This window comes from Leptidea sinapis, chromosome 6 (genome assembly GCF_905404315.1).
Source record: "Leptidea sinapis chromosome 6, ilLepSina1.1, whole genome shotgun sequence".
Taxonomy (NCBI): domain Eukaryota; kingdom Metazoa; phylum Arthropoda; class Insecta; order Lepidoptera; family Pieridae; genus Leptidea; species Leptidea sinapis.
This window is the reverse complement of record NC_066270.1, coordinates 6,516,541-6,531,638: the sequence shown is the minus strand read 5'-3', so window position 1 is coordinate 6,531,638 and position 15,098 is coordinate 6,516,541. Positions and strand designations below refer to the sequence as shown.

At 34.9% G+C, this 15,098-nt stretch overlaps 1 protein-coding gene across 1 annotated transcript; it reads left to right on the top strand.

The window, feature by feature from the left end:
• Positions 1–1,185: 1,185 nt before the first annotated feature.
• LOC126964981 (uncharacterized) lies at positions 1,186–13,733 on the top strand. The gene is made up of 5 exons (XM_050808356.1): positions 1,186–1,362; positions 1,469–3,190; positions 4,659–4,805; positions 5,354–5,560; positions 11,056–13,733. The coding sequence occupies exons 1-5, from the start codon at positions 1,341–1,343 to the stop codon at positions 11,418–11,420; spliced, it is 2,463 nt and encodes an 820-aa protein (XP_050664313.1). The 5' UTR covers positions 1,186–1,340; the 3' UTR covers positions 11,421–13,733.
• Positions 13,734–15,098: the final 1,365 nt, after the last annotated feature.

The following is a 15,098-nucleotide window of genomic DNA, read 5'->3' as shown; positions in this document are numbered from 1 at the left end:
CTTAACATGACATAATTTGTTTTGCACATATAAGTAGGAAGGTAAATACTTCTTCGAAAGGATACAACAGTCTGAAAAAATAATTAATTGTTTGTGAATAATGAGGGAACAATTTTATTTATTGTTGTCTTTGCAAATACCAGTGTATCAATACCTATTGTTCTATTCCATGTCTTTTCTGTTGGCATATCCGCATACTCTATGATTCAGTAGACTACTTCAAATAATAATCGTCTAAGTATGTGTATCGTAAAAGCACATCTTGATTGATTACAATACATATTATAAACTGTTTAAAGGTACTCGGTTCCTTGTCACTCTATTAAAGGTATTTTATTTAGTATTTTCTTTGATTAACGCGAGTGTTACACATTTAAAGGATTAAAACAATGTAAAAACAGTTACAATTACACGCTTTTTAATCCCTTAAATGTGTTTTATTTGTCACTCACATAAGGGTTAAGCAACGATGATGTTCTAAGTGTACCTGTGAGTTTTATAGATTAGCTTTGCCTTTCCATCTTGCTGTATTTCCGTTAGATATTGATGAGATGTTCTTCTCTCACACGCTGTGTTTTTCTATATCGTATTTCCTATGCGCAACCCCCTAATGGTACGCGATTGTGAAAAAGAAGAAGTCCGCCCAAAGTAAGTTGACAACGTGAACAGCTACATTAATCGCCTACCTGTCAACATAATATTTTGACTGATCGACTTGACTTCTTGTGTTACTACTATGGCGCAAAACGAAGATAAGGATTGTTGAGTCAGGCCTGGCTAATCACACCCCCTTCCCTTTTCAGTTAACCCAGGCCAATTTTAGCTAGTTGAAGCCTAGGCTCATTATTAAAATATACTTTGGGTGAAGCGGCGCAGAACAAGATAAGATTTTAAATAGGTATTACTTTAAATGGAAGAATTATGGTAATCAGACTTATGGATCCAAGACTGTTCACTAAAACTCCACCTATATTTGGAGTATTCTTTTTTCACCAAGCAAGATTTATATAAAAATATATTATTGGGAATATACATCATACTTTGAATGACTGGTTATCATTCGGCTGTATACAGTTCTGACTATTGCCTGTCGAAATACTCGAACATGAAAAAACAACTTTGGCAGTTGGCAGTTTGTTGCTTGCACTATGCATAAATTCAAAATTCAAATTGTTTGATAGGTAGTATCGTTAATTCCGAATTCGGCTCCTACCGTATACGCTGATTTGGTAAACTTTTTATTTATACCCCACTCAAAACTGATAAACATTAGTTTTCAACACTTTTAGCTACAGTCTACTTAGTAATCGTAGTAACTGTTTATCTAATGCTTTTCTACAATGTCTACACGGTCGGGAAAACGTAAGCACAATATTATAATATTTATCTCGTTAGAGTATATATTATTTGGTCCTAGTAAAAACCTTATTTTTCGACCCGGTACTTATTTTGTTGTAAATAATTTTAGGTATTCATATTGAAGATGAACACAATATAGAAACAGACATAAAGAATGCAGTTCAAAGAAAAACTCGCAGTAAAAAGCCAAAGGATAATGATACTGAGAATATCGATGGTGTGTCCAAAAGAAAGCACTATGTGAAATATCCATCCGAAGAGGACGCGGATATTCCTGAAAACCCACCAGAAATTGAATCTCGAAAGTCTCGACGGCACACTCTAAAAGAGTTAAATACTGTTGATAGTCTCAGCGTCCTAAATCCAATAAGAAACACACGCAAAACGAGGGCGGAAGGGACGGAGACACCAGCAAACGATTCAACTGAAACTGACAAGAAAAAAAAGAAGAAAAAAGTGAAAGTTTCACAAATAGAACCAGAAGACACAAATAAAGTAAAGAAGAAAAAAAACAATAAGAAGAAAAAAGGCAAGTCTGGTTCTGTAAATACTGAGTGCTTAGAGACTGGTATGTTGCATGATAGAAGTAACATATCAGTTGAATCCTTCCATAGTGCTGCAGGCAGCATTCATGAGGCAGATACTGACAGATCTGGAGTAGAAGTTGCTAATGGTGGAAGAGAATTAAGGAATATTCAATATTTTGAACCACAAGGAAGTTCTAACACTGACACTCTTATCTCAACCAAACCTGGTGAGCAGGTGATCGCTGATAATCAAATTTCAAACATTGATAAGGTATTCAAAAATAAGACAAGGTCACAAACCATAAAGGACAAAACATCCTTAGGACCTCTAGATGTCTCCACTTCACCAAAGCAAAGTAAGACTAGTGTGAAACTAGATAAAAAGAAAAGAAAAAAATTATTGCAATTAGAGACATCAAATGATGCTCATAACACAGCAAACGAACCAAAAGTGAATACAACATTTGATGAAAGTAATAATTGCCTCAAATTAGATATTAAGAATTCTACTTATGATAAAATTGATTTGGAATCAAACAGCATTGTGTGTAGAAGCAAAAGAAATAACTCTATGGCTAACATCAATAAGAAAAGCTCATCACCTAATAATCATTCACTCAACCAAACACAATCCTCCGCACATTTGGTTGATTCTCATAATGTTTCAATAACGACACTGAATAACACATGTGATAGAACTAACAAAAAAAGTAGTCCTCAAGTGAACACAACATTTGAGATGGAAAAGAATGAAATATTAAATTCAACATTTGATAAGCCTCTAGCAGATTCTTCTCGATCTTCTTTAATTAGTTCAGATGCCTCTAATGCCACATATGACAAACCTAATGATTCACATATCAGTGTAACTAGTGATCTTTCCCATACAGAAGATGTTGCAAACATAAATCCTGTTTTAATAGAAAGTAGCACTGATGAGTCACAGATGTTTCCTGGTATCAATATAGTTCCCCCAACCCCCATGAAACGGGAAGATACTTTCACAAAAGAAGGCTTGACTGAAGATAAGAATACACCTAAAAACCAGTCTGCAGCATCTCCGGGACGGACACCATTTCCTGCCTCCAAAAGCTCTTCTAAAGATAAGAGCATGCTGAATGTTACAAGATCTATAGAGAAGTCCAGAAAGTCATGGGCACTGGACCAGGATATTGCCCCAAAAAGCACTAAAGTAATGTTTTGCAGTCCTGTGAACACTCCTATGATTGTCAATCCCCAAAAACGTAAGGTTATCAAATCTAACTTGAAAGGATCTAACAAAAGCTTTGTGTTTGATGAGAGTGGTAAGATTAATTAATTTATATTATTTTATTTGTATTTTTGTTCTATAACAGCTTGGATAAACAAATTAAATTTGTCAACTGCAATCAATAGAGAAAATAAGAATAGTGCTGATGGAATATTTTTAATTTTACTCTACTTAGTAAATTAAGAAGTTCTTATTAGCCCAAGGCTAGATTGCAATTACAATGATAAAACTTAAGGTTTTTAAAAAAACAATGCTATTATGATATTATATTTACTTTCATTGTATTGACATATTTTTTTTTAATTACTTTAATATTATAGAAACAAAAGTGGTCACTGCTATCTAACTAAAAAAGCCTTATCAGCAGAGTATCAATCAAATCAAAATATATTTATTTTCTCTCCCACTAAAAACTAACAATACACAGTTTATTAAAATCTATATTGATACATTGTTATAATTGTGAGAGACCGGTGCTTGAAATAGGTAACAAATACCTGTGCTACAAGTCATCAATATATTATTACAGTGTCTACAAATTTACAGTCCCTGTATTTTTTTCTAGATTAATTAGTAACATCTAGTAATCTTAATACAACTGTGATAGACCTAACCCTTATGTATCAATCAATACAGTCTCAACAAAAAAAAATACTGTATGCAAAAAATATTTAAAAAAAGAAATATGTCAAAATGAACAAGTTTATAAGCATACAGCATTTTTATTGAAAATCCCAAATGGTTTATTTTTTATAGTTTATTTGTTTCGGACACCTCCGACAAATATCATCAAATAAAACAAATATGTGTACAAAATGTTAACAAATAATATACTTTTACCTTCCTCGATCCACACATCACTATCCATGGTAGAAAAATCATATATATTGGTGCAGTAGATTTGAGTTTATTGCAAACAGACAGATGTGTTGGAGGACTTTATTATATGTAGTGATTATGTTGCTGTTGACATTCCAAAATCAAAATCCTGCAAGTCTCAAAAATAAACTATGTAACAACACAGACTAGTAAAAAAATAAGGACTCCATGTCACCTTACATAACAGTGTAAGCACCAAAACAAGCCGATTAATGTGTAAATACATAGCCCCATGAACACACTTACTCTATGACAAATCAGTTTGTGTCTCAATAAAATATTTTAAAAATTGTGTCGTATGTTGTGAGAAAGTGTAAAAACAATAACATTATTACAAGTATTTGTGGATATATGATTATTTAAGGGAGTAAAAATTGTGTAACTGGTATACTCCGTAACCGCACACACACTAGCATAAAGGTGGTTCACTTGCTAATATCACTGCGCGGAGCCCTTCTTTTTTACTAGTCCATGTGTAACAAATAATTTGAGTTTATTACAATAATTTGTAGTAGTTTCTTAATGAAAATAATCTATTTTTCTAATACTAATAATCATTTCTAATATAAATAACTGATTATTGTTTGACATTATGATTGAAACCAGTATGTTTTGTTCCCCAGTTTCCTCCATATGCAGTCCATTAACCCGCAAGAGATCTCTAACTCACAATGGTGTAGACCGGCTCCATTCTAAGCGCAAGCGACTCACTGATGATCAGCAGTACTCCATTGACAGACTTTCTCGGCCGAGGACTACAAGTGCCTCAGGTCTGTAAACAATATATTCTGTACAGTTTTTTGTGGATTACCTACATAAATGTATTTTTTTGAAGTTATTTTAACTTACCAGAACACATCTGCTCATAGTCAGAAAGACTGATCGCAAAATTAGGAACAAACAAAAAAAAGTTAGTTTTATTAGGAGTGAATTTTTATGATGATTGCTAACAGACAAAAATATTAGACAATTTACGTTCTTACGTTACTTATTTATTTATTAGTCAATTTAATATTTTGCAAAAATATTGAATGCACAGAATGGCAAATTCGACAATTGTATTATTTACCTATGTATGGATAGATGGGTACTTATGTAGTTATAATAATTGACCAGTACTTGTTACTTGTAAATAAAATTTGATTTAATGGTACGCCTATATGGCTTTGTGTACGTACATATGGAACAACAGGGTTTTTGTTACATGGTATATAGACACAGAGCCTACTGGGATGCCAGTAGCCATTCCTTAAGAAGAAAAAATAAGGTAAAGTATTAACAAAGAATAATGGAGATAATGACTGCTTCCGAATTCCAGCCAAGCTCGAGGAAGCCAAAAGGCAAACCCAGCAACTGACCCCGAGTAAAACCCAGGACAACCGGCGCAAACTGCCCAACTTCGCTGCTCTGCATCAGAAGCAGTTCGACAAGATGGAGTCGCTGGGCGAATGTCAGGAGAGGAAGGCCCGGCGAGCTCGACAGATGCTGACGCCGGCCGCGGTCAATCTCACTGAGAGGGTCAAAGGTGAGACTTATCTGAGTCGGACTACTGCAGCCTGGGAATAGAACAAACATGTTGTATCATGTCGTTATAACTAATAATAATATAATATAGACACAGTTTTACATAAATTAACTATCTGTTGACATACGATCTCCGATATTTTGAGTACCAGCTGCTTCTTATACTTACGTGTATACCCATAGTACAACATTTATTTTAGTCTACAATATTTATGTTAAGCCGGCAGGGTCTAATGTCACTAACTTAAAGTACCACCATTCCTCCCATGACAGTCTGGTTGCTCTTGATATTGTTCATTGTGTGTGATAAAGTGCTTCTGTTGCTCTTTTATGACATTACATTAAACGGGACATTCATCCAACACCAATCAACCAAACCGGCTGCAAGATTCCTTCGCAATAATCGCTCTTCCTAATATTATTTATTTTACTTAATATTAACAATTGATTTGCACTTACATACTAGTTCTAGGTTGGTTATTCTAATTAGGTACATTTAAAAAAAGAAAAAATTAAATAACTTTTATCTTATTTCCAGAAATTATACAATGTAAATAATTATAATGTTATAAGTGTGAAATTACAAAAATAAAAATAAGAATTAATAAGACCTAAACGTGTCGTGAAAATTGTCAATATGATGATCGTTGATATCGTTAAAAGTTGTAGATATTCTATTAAAATTCTATTTAATATAACTGATTCAATTTAGGTCATGAAGCAAACATTTCAATTGGTAGTTTAATAACTGAGTTCGCCATTTGACCTCCACTAAGCTGCAGCCAGGAATTGAGCAGATTATTTAAAGCTACAAGCAAGGCTCAATAGCCTTGCATATCAATGATAAAGACTACAAAAACCACAGGAACAAAATAATTGAGACTAGTCTAAAAGAATACAGAAGCACAAAAAAAGCCGAACAAATAAGTAAGTAGCCGTATAAGAAACTGACCACGCACAAAAACTGGATTACAAACTTAAAAAACAAAATCAGAAGAAACCATGACTAGACCAGACATATAATATAAACATTGCCACAAATTTCTATAAGCAATTATATGAAAAATCATCAAACTCAGCATATTGTACCACTAATATTGATAAAACAATGGGATATCATCCAGACAGAAGCTCCCCAGCGCCAGTGAATATTACGGAAATCACATCCTAAAACTCAAGACAGATAAAAGTCCTGGTCCCGACGGTATACAAAACGAAGCCTTGAAAACTGGAGCTGCCCTGCTAGCCCACCCACTTACATACCTACTCAACAAAATTCTTGACAACGGTAAGGTAAGTTCTCTACAAGAAGGGAGATCCCCGAGATATAGCTAACTATCGCCCTATAAGCCTTTTATCATGTGTGTATAAACTGTTCACGTCAATCTTACAAAGCCGATTAAGTCCGGCAATCGATAAGCTCTAGCCAATAGAACAAGCGGGATTTCGGTCCCGATTTTCAACAACGGACCACATACAAGTAATGCAACAAGTGTTAGAGAAATACAAGGAGTTCAACAGGCCACTATATATCGCTTTTGTCGATTTTGCCAAAGCATTTGACACGATTTCCCATGACTCTATTTGGGAAGCTCTGTATAAATGTCAAATAGACGAAAAGTATATACGAGTGCTAAGAGCATCTACAAGGGAAGCGTAAGCCAAGTCAAACTAGAGACACGAGGCCCAGATATACCGATTAGCAGAGGAGTGCGACAAGGAGACCCCTATCACCCAATTTATTCATAATAGTAATGCAACACATCTTCGATAATCTCAACTGGCAGTGGGAAGGGATCAAAATAAATCGAAATCAACTTACCTCAGATTCGCGGATGATATTGTTTTATTTGCAGAAACAAGTAAGGGCTTAGAAAAAATGTTAAATTCTTTGAACCCAAAAAGCGAAGAAGTAGGTCTTCAAATGAATGAAATAAAAACCAAACTATTGACAAACAGCCACACAAACATAATCAACTTGAACGGAAAGCCGCTTGAATATTTCAAAAACTACATATAGGCAATTATCATTCGAAGACAAAAACGAAGAACAAGGTCGAGCGCCGTATTAACATGAGCTGGAAAAAGTTCTGGTCCCTGAAAGAAATCCTAAAAGGAGAATTTCCCCTCCACCTAAAGAAAACCGTTTTAGATACCTGTGTTTATCTTACTCTCACATACGGATGCCAAACGTGGACGTATAATACAAAAATTAAAACTAAACTTGTCTCATGCCAGAAAGCAATGGAAAAGAGCGTACTAAAAATAAAAAGAACACATAAAGTAAAAAGTGAAGGGATACAACGAAAAACAAAGATTGTAGATGCCTTACATATTACGCTTTGAAACAAAAGTGGAAGTGGGCTGGACATATAGCAAGATGTAGAGACAATAGATGGACCTCAGAGGCAACTATGTTGGAAGAGCCAATAAGAAAAAGGAGAATAGGACGTCCTAGGAAAAGGTGGATAGAAGACATTCAAGCGACAGCAGGATACTTATGGAAAAAGATAGCAATGGACAGAGAGGCATGGAACAAGCTGGAGGAGGCCTAAGAAGGGGTTCCAATCAATAATGATGAAGACAGTACAGAATAACAGTCATTAATACAAATAAAAATTATATATGTATTTTTTTTCTTATCTATGTAAATAATGCTAACAGTAAGTAAAAGTATTAGTAGATTGGAAATAAATAGGTTTTATTATTATTATAAGCTCCAGCTATTCCAGAGGAAGCTACTGCAACAGCTATTATTCATGATATTAGTCCCTAAAAGCTACTTGTCCTTGCCGCCGCTGCACATGAGGAATGACACCCTGACCCATACGGCAAAAGAGAAATCATCTGTGCGCTCTTTTTGCCTCCAACTCGACTGTTGACGACAACGGAAAAACACCGCCGACTCCCGCGGTGTCAGAGCTCTATGCCTGAAGTACAGTTCAGACAGAAAGCTGTTCGGCGAGCTTTGTTTTCGTTGGACGTAGGAAGTCGAGCGGGCCGGATGGCATTCTCAATTTGTGCTTAGAACGTGTGCCCCTGAGTTGCAGCCTGCGTAGTCCCTGACTCATGGAAGGCACCCTTGTCCATCCAATCCAAAACAAAGGAGACAGTTCGGATACAGCAAACTACAGGCCTATAGCTATTACCTCCCTGCTCTCCAAAATCATGGAGAGCATAATTAACCGCCAGCTCTTGGTACACCTAGAAGGTTACCAGCTGTTGATCAATGATACACATGTTCCCAATAACTACAATAATCATTTGTTGGGCCTTCCATACATAGTGGCTTCCCCGATTTCATGCCCATGTTTGATTTTATCTTCGACCGATTCCATATTCCACTGTTATCCCTTATTTCAAACCCTTCAAGGCTTTTCTAATTTCTTGCGATAAATCCGATGATTTAATAGATGAGATAATAATAATTTTATCAAAATCGGTTATGTGGTTTATGTGTGAAGCGAAAGATAAACAGTTACTTTCGCATTTATAATATTTTTAGTGGAATTAGTAGTGATAAAATTTATAGGTATCGTCAAAGTAAAATCAAAAATCTAATAGATGAATATATTATAAAAATCAATTTTTGCTATATAAAACTCAAGGTTTATGTGAAGGTTAATATGGTTATAGGACAGAAACTTCCTACAGGCAGTATAGGACTGGGACTACGATAGTTTCTGAACTTGACTATTATATTATAGGACTTGACCCTTGACTCTCCTTTGTCCACTACGATCCATTGATGGATCTTTTTCCACTTTTATGTCCACTTTGATCCAATAATCAAGACTGTTGTATATAATGTACTTTTATACACATTGAGTGTCAAAAAATACATTATTAGGACATTAGTACACTGAGTTATTAAAAAAATATATTCAAACTGTAATGTATTTAAATAATTCTTATATACAAGTTTTTTTTTTGGAGGCAGGAGCGGCAGGAGGACACCCTATACAAAAATAACAATAATCGTAACTAGATTTTGATTAATTCATTAGATTGTATAACAATTATGTTGCTTTCTTGTTTAAATATTTTCTTATTTTAACTAACTTTTCTAATTATTATTAGCAATGAACTTAGCACATTTCAATTTGATTACAGATAGTTAAAAATTCTGCCACAGTTCGCAACCTTAGTATATTACAAGTAACAACATCAAACTACCTTTTGAGTATATCCTTTCTAATATAAAAAGAATAACCGAAATCGTTTGGCGTGATATTTTTTAATTTTTCTAAAAGATACATCAACAGTACACATATTATAACAATTACATAACACTATCTAGGAAATTAATTTACTGATGCGAGTGCCAATATCAGATGTACACAACATTCACAGTTGCTGCTGTGACAATTATTAATTATTACATACTTATTTATTATTACTAACTATGAACTAATTACCAATATAATTTAAAATAAAATTAAATAACAATTTAAAGTTGATTATAGACTTTTAAGTTACATAAGTTTAATTATTACATATAAAAGGAAAAAGATATTTATTTATTTATTTCTATAAATACCGAGTTTTTTTTTATTTATTGTAAAGTTTCCGAAGATTATGTTAAAATTCCTGTAGACTATATTAGAAAATATGTCTATGTTCACTATTTCTTTATTTATCTTATTGTACTGCCTAAGCAGTCGTGGTACTGGTGAAAATGAGCCTAAGTTTGTTCGATAGCATGGTATATCAAAAATACACGAATTAGCTTTACGAGGCATGTTGTGAGGGACGTATATTTTAACAGCTTCTAATAAGTTAGGACAGTAAATAATACCATTTATTAATTTATATAAGAAAACTAAACCTTAATTATTACGTCGTTCATAAAGGGTGTTCAACTTAAAAAAAAATCTTCTGTCACTATAAGAGCTTCTGTGGGATACCCTGATATACCCTGAGCACTGTATGCTAAATATTTAGTAAATCTCCTTTGTATGGTTTCCAGTCTTTGAGAGTGAATGCTATAGCTTGGGCTCCAGACTATGCAAGCATATTCTAAAATACTTTCAAGTAGAGTATTATATTCAATTATTCGTCCATTTATCGCGCACACACTTAATGCAAATTTAAGACATTTATGATTTTCTTATAGATGCTATTGTCATATCTAGATCTAGGGGAAATGAGACTTAAAATTTGTCTCAAGGAGACGAGCTCAATTGTAGTGCCGTTTAGAACTTTTTGGGTTTTCCAAGAATCCTGAGCGGTACTGCATTGTTATGGGTGGGGCGTATAATGATTGATGGTAATTGTACGATCAGCTGAATGTCCTGTTCGTGTCGTCCCTTATTGTCATAAAAAAGAGGTATTCCAAAGCTTCCACCTTCGCTTTACCTGAGCGTTCGAATAACACCATTATAATATTTGTACATGTATTGACATTTCTTGAAATATCTCTATATATTCATTATGATGCGTACGACGATGTAGTTAGTGCTTCAAATTAAAGCTATTATTGCTGCTCTATTTCAGATAAGAAGATAGACGTACGACAAATGGATTTAAAAAAGAGCACCCCAAAGATAAAACTACCTACACTGGAGTCTATTAATCCAGGTTACACGCGGTTCGGTTTCAAAATGCACACCGAAGGCAATCCGTTTCTCAATTCAGCCAGACCTGAAGTGAAGAAGCCGAACGGAAATACCAGGGCCACACCGCTGCCGTCCCTTGCCGGCGCTACGGGGAGGAAAGAGATAGCGAGACAGACTGTGATGAGAGAGAAATCACTTACAAAAAGAAGAAATGCGGATAGAGAGGAGAATAGAACCATCATTAAAGGTGTCCGCACTAACAGACGGTTTGACTTGCAAATGAAAATGAGGAATATTAACTGACTTACTTTATGACATTGTTTGAGCCTAGGCTTGACTAGAGTTCATTTACACCAGTTAATAAAAAAATACTTATAGATAGGAATACATATTATTTGCACGAAATAAATGTAACAATGTAGGTTATAAATAATAATATGGTCATTATTAGATTAAATATAAAAGACACCCAAAGTGGTATCTAAATTTGAAATAATCAAGTGTGAAACAAATTTCAGAAAAACGCAACGAATTTTGGAAACGGCCATTGTTCAGTAGGTATGTTACTTACTTCAGATTAAAATATATTTCTAGATCTTTGTACAGTATGTAAAAAGAAAATAATGTTTCATAAATACTTCATTATTTTTCATAACATCATCTCATCATCAGCCGGAAGACGTCCACTGAAGGACAAAGGCCTCCCCCCAAAAGATCTCCACGAGGATCGATCCCGCGCTCCCCTCATCCAACGTATTCCGGTGACCAGATCGTCGGTCAAGACAATAGTGGGGGGCTTACTAACTCTGCGTCTTCCGGTACATGGTCGGCCTCCAGCCATCTGTCCGTCGAACTGTTGGCCCGCTACCACTTCAGTTTCGCAATCATTTGGGCTATTTCGGTGACTTTGGTTCTCCTACGGATCTCGTAATTTCTGATTCGATCTCGCAGGGAAACTCCGAGCGTAGCCCTCTCCATTGCCGTCTGAGCGACCATGAGGTTTCTCATCAGGCCCATAGTTAGCGACCACGTCTGTGTACCGTAAGTTCTCCTGGCAACACACACTGGTTGAAAACCTTTAATATCTATTTTATTTTAATGGTGAATCCCATTCTATATTTAATAGTAATCTTAAATTGACGATCCGAATTTTATATTAATCCATATCCTACTTTGGTATTTCAATAACCTAAAATATATTTTATAATAATAATATTAATTATAAAATAAAAAAATATTTTAGTGATCTCTATTGGGCCATCTGTGACATGACTTTTTATAATTATTATAAGCTTGTTTTTTGTATGAATGTGACAGATAAGCGTTCTGTATACTTTATGCAAATGGTAAATAAGTGTGTGTCATATTAACGTCTTCGTCACTATTAGGTACGTCACATAAATAGTGACTTGTCCCTTATCTCAACGCGCGGGTATCACTCAACACGTCTGAGACTGACTGACTGAGACACACTTGCCGCGGTGTGTACATAATGCTTGAACCATCATACAACGCTATATTTCTAAGAATTAAGAGAGACGGTTAAGTATTAATTAAACTATTAAAATATTGACACACTTTCACACAAATTAACTTGCCCCAAACTTGGCAAAGCATACACAAGCTACTTATCAACATAATACTTGCTGTACAAAGATCTGTCCTTGAAACTAACTTTACAATTCATGTTCGTAATATATGTATTAGCAACAGAGCTTTTATAATAAAAGTCAACTTGCGGTTAACCGTTTGCCGATTGGACATAGTATGATCTCCCTTGACGACAACCAATCAAATTTTGCCTCCTTGCACTAAAATAGTTTGAGTTTTGTATGGCAGAGGTCACCTGATGTTAAGTGATCACCGCCGCCCACATTCTCATGGAACACCAGATCACAGTTTTTTTTAAAGATAGGTCATATCGTATCGTCCTGGAAACACTGCGAAAAGAAGCTCATTCTATTGTTTGATGTGGTTAAAGCACGTCCTTTGATTTCTTCTTTCTTGGAAGGTGGATCGAGGCTGACTGGTGAATGGAATTGACTCAGGGTGGAAGGGAATGTATAGGGTAGGGTAGGTTTAGTGGGCAGGTGTCATGCGAGCAATAGCCTTCCAAATCCGAAACATTTTTGGCGAGACTTTCAAATGACATTGTTGAATGCCCATCGCAACTTGTTGTGAACCTGTGTCATTTTCTTTTGTGCCACTTTGGATTATTGCATTCAAATGTAAAATGCGAAAGAGAGTTTGTATTAAATAACTTATTGTATTTGTTATACCGGGCGACTTATTATTATTATTAGAAATCATGTTTTTGTTGCATTCTATATATCTATGGAATTATTTTACCATGACTTATAAGTTGTGTATTGTTTTATATTCATCAAATATATTATGTAATTCAGATCTTTAATCACACAATTTCGTATGAAAATTATTAAAGATACAGAAGAATAAAAGAACTTCTTCTTAACACTCCACCGTCACCCATATGGGGATTATTTTAGAATTCATTAATATAATTTTATTAGTTTTACAGTAATTTAATTGATGTAAACGACATAAGAATGTAGTTTGTAAACCATTTTATTAATAAAGTTTTTATATTAACTCTTAGAGAGATTTTAATTTAAATTGACAATACGACTTAGATATTTATACGTCTAGATAGTCTCTTGCTGTAAGACAATTGATAAAAACGGGCCAAGAATATTAGTTTAGTGTGCGTGACAAGCTACGTGTTACGTGCGTGAATTGGACAAAATAGAGGTTAGTTCTAAACACATTTTTTTTCGACTATTTCACAGCTGTCATATTCTATCTAGAGGTATAAATTATCTAAGCAACACGATTAGAGATTAGTGATTGGACTTCAGAGAGTATAAATTTAGTTTTATTATTTTGTACAAAAAAAAATCTGTGCCTATTTAAATTTGGAATTTATAAAGACATACAAATATAGTTTCTGCGCTGTTGACTTGTTGTTAAAAATATATAATTTTATTAAGATTCTGTCTGCCTCTAGTAGGTACAGGATGATTGGCGGCAGATTTATGATTTCAAAATTAAATAAAAATAATAACTATTTGATATAACGTTTTAATCTAAATATTGAACGACAGAATAAGAATGCGGATTAAAATTTTTGAAGATTGTCATCCAAATGTCTTCCGTCAAGTTGCAAACACAGTTCAAAACAGAGCGTTGTGTTTCGCGCCACACGCTGGTAAACTTGGTTCAATTGTGCTCATTTCCCGTCGAATGTTTTCTTTTCAGTTAAGAGTAAAGTAAAGTCATCGAATCTCAGGCCGGGTGTGCAGTTGCACTATTCTGTTGGAACCACGTGTGGGATGAGAACGATGGGTGAGCTTGCAGGTTCAGCAAAAAGAAATCTCCGTAATGATGCGTGGATAATTCTCACTGTTGATATTTGGCGCCTGGCCCCGAGCATTTTCGAAAAAATATGGTGGATAAGGCGCCAGGTGTCAGTTAGCCTGCTGCAATGACATGGTATTTTGGTGTTTCAGTCGAGGGTTATGGGATCTACGAGACCAGTAACAGCAGTATTGCCTGTTAACGTGCCCGTTTAAATGGAAATGAGCCTCGTCGTTCCAAAAAATGGAATTCACAGTTCGAAAACGCTCCAACATCGTTTCACAATTTTTTTTTTGTGTCAAACATAGTGACTTTCAGTTTTTGAACGATTTAAATTATGATTGAATGGAACTTTAGATCCTTTTTTAAAATTTCATGGATAATCGCTTTGGGAGTTCCAGTAAGGCTGCCCTTTTCCGTATAGAAAGTCGTGGATTTTCACGTAAACTCCCACCAGTTTATTTATTTATTTCAGTTCAATGTTTTTGGGAGTCCTTGAAGATCGACTGGGCCCTGGCCGTTGGGTGTTCATAGCATGCAGTTCCGCGGACCCATGAACGAATGGAATATCACACTTGGTCCGTCACTTATCCGTCGAATACCGAA

Excerpts from the sequence above, each read along its gene's own strand:
- LOC126964981 (XM_050808356.1), top strand. The coding sequence starts at position 1,341 with ATGTCTACACGGTCGGGAAAAC. Across the intron at positions 4,806-5,353 it reads GAGGACTACAAGTGCCTCAG|CCAAGCTCGAGGAAGCCAAA; the intron begins GTCTGTAAACAA and ends TCCGAATTCCAG. Across the intron at positions 5,561-11,055 it reads TCTCACTGAGAGGGTCAAAG|ATAAGAAGATAGACGTACGA; the intron begins GTGAGACTTATC and ends GCTCTATTTCAG.